This window comes from Egretta garzetta, unplaced genomic scaffold, assembly GCF_000687185.1.
Source record: "Egretta garzetta isolate BGI_Z169 unplaced genomic scaffold, ASM68718v1 scaffold134, whole genome shotgun sequence".
Classification (NCBI taxonomy): domain Eukaryota; kingdom Metazoa; phylum Chordata; class Aves; order Pelecaniformes; family Ardeidae; genus Egretta; species Egretta garzetta.
The window spans coordinates 153,527-155,656 of record NW_009259422.1 but is presented as its reverse complement, the minus strand read 5'-3'; the positions used below and the strand labels follow the sequence as shown (position 1 = coordinate 155,656).

Sequence of the window (2,130 nt, the reverse complement as noted above, 5' to 3'; positions counted from 1 at the left end):
GGCCCCCGCCCCGGGGGCCGGGGCGGCGGCCGGCGTGTGGGCCCCCTGCCGTGCTGCCCCGGCACACACGGCCCCGCAGCAGCTTGCGTGCCAGCACGAGCGCCGGGGGGTGGCTGCACCGCTCACCACCTGAGCGTTCGCTGGAACCATCATTTCTCCACAGCCCGTTTCATTTTCTCCTAAATTGCCAGCCGTTTCTGCCAAGCCTCTGAACCGCCTTACCCACAGGACCAGCCCCACAGTGCCTTTTCCACAAGGCTCCCTCCTTCCTCATTTTTGGTCCCATTGCTTTTGATTTTCGTTCTTTTACATGAAACGCAAGCTGTGGCTTTGTGTGGGACGGGCCGTGCTTCATCTCAGGACTCCTCAATCCAGCGGCTGCCAGATCTGACTCACAAGCTGATCGCAGGGTGACAGGACGTCAGCTGGTCTCCCAAAGACGGGAGAACGATGCCAAGCTGGGGTGAAGCCAGGGAGGGGACCTGCTGCTGGAGCCGCGCTCCCCTGCCCATCCCTACGGATGGCCCTCGGCAGAGCAATGCCCATCGGCGAGGGAGAGCCTCTCCCCGCTGCCGGGCACCCAGCACCACCGCCCCGTGCCCGTATTCCCCATGGCGCCGGCGGAACGGAGGCAAAGCCTGTGTGTCCCCTGGGTGCCATGAGAGCCAGGGGTGCCACCGTGCCACGCCTGAGGTCCTGCCACCAGCACCGGAGGATGGCTCGGTGGCCCCCCTGGAGCCACCCTGCAGCTGATGAATTTGCAAGGCTGCGAGTTCCTGGAAGCCCATGGGCTCTAGCAAGAAGGATGAGTCAGGGGACAGGCTCTGTTCAGAATCAGGGGGAAAAGCAGAAGTCTCCCACTTTGGGTATTTAAGACGGCTCTTTGAGGAGCCGCTTTGCTGCAGCAAAGGGACCCGAGGTCCTGCGCCTCTATACCTGCCGAGGCAGGGACTGCTCTGAAGCCTTCGCAGGCTGTCCAGAGCACTCTCGGTTTCTCTTGCTCTTTTTATGTGTCCTTTCCAGCAATTCCCCCGTGGGAAATCCCTCTTCTTGAGACAAATCGCTCTGCATCACGTGAGGGCCCCTGGGTTTGCACAGGCCCCAGGAAAACCCTCAAGCAAGCTCTGCTGTGATTCAGCCTGCCAGAAGGCAAAGCAGGGGCCTCGCAGTCCGCTCGGTGGTAACTCAGGTCCTGTCACCTGGGGCCAGCATCACCAGGCAGGCAGGATGTCACCGTGAGGCTGCAGGCTGCCAGAGCCCCGGGGACAGCTTACAGCCCCCCGCGCCGCACCCCACTTCAGCGCTTGCGATGCCACCCGTGCGCATAGGTGTTTGCAGGACACGTCACAGCCCGGGGGTTGTCACTCGTCCCCAGAAATGGGGAAAGGCGAACTGCAGACTGAAGCAGGAGAGTACGGGCTGAGCCCAATGGGAGGGAAAGCAAGAGACCCCTCCTGGGGCTCCAGGGCTCCCCAGGGCTGGCCATGACCTGTCTGGCTTCAGCCGCTGTCAGGAGAGGACATTGGCCCAAGGGGACACCGCTGGGCCAGTGCTGTGCTCAGTAAAATCCCGGTGATGGTCATCCTAGGTGCTCCACTTGCTCCCTGTGCTGTGCTGTTAACATCTCATTTGATAACGAAGCAGCAAAGGCAGCCACGTGCTTTACTCCTATTTTCCCTTTCTCAGCACTGTACCTTTTTGTTCGGAAAAGCCCCCTGAGCTCTTCCTAAAGGCTGCTTGTAGGAAATGCCCAGCCTGGGCCAACAGATCAGTAGTGGGTGAGTGGGCGGACAGTAAAGAAAAGTGGAAGTCACTACACAGCTACTTTCCTCCCACTGCGCTAACGCCTCCGAGACGTCACTGAGCCAGCCTCCGGGGGAAAAACAAGCGTTCGGCAACCAGCCAGAGCAGAGCTCAGCACCCTGCTCGCCCAGCCCAGCGCCCACGGAGGATGCTGAGCCGGCATGGCCCCCTCCACCGCAGCCCTGGCACTGTGCATGGCACTGCTCCTCGCCTGGCGGACGGACGGTGAGTCTCTCTTGCCCGCACCGCGCTGGGCTGCAGCTTCCCGCTCGCTCTGCCCCAGCCCCACGGCTCCCGCAGGCTGCTCTGCTCCCCTCGGCACCCGAG

The 2,130-nt window shown here is 62.2% G+C and overlaps 1 protein-coding gene across 1 annotated transcript in view; it reads left to right on the top strand.

Moving 5' to 3' along the window:
- Positions 1–1,935: 1,935 nt before the first annotated feature.
- The window catches only part of IL10RA (interleukin 10 receptor subunit alpha), a 3,959-nt gene continuing 3,764 nt past the window's right edge, over positions 1,936–2,130 (top strand). Inside the window, exon 1 of the mRNA XM_035892496.1 lies at positions 1,936–2,028. Coding sequence (XP_035748389.1) covers positions 1,965–2,028 — 64 coding nt within the window. The 5' untranslated portion in view covers positions 1,936–1,964. The remainder of the gene's footprint in view (positions 2,029–2,130) is intronic.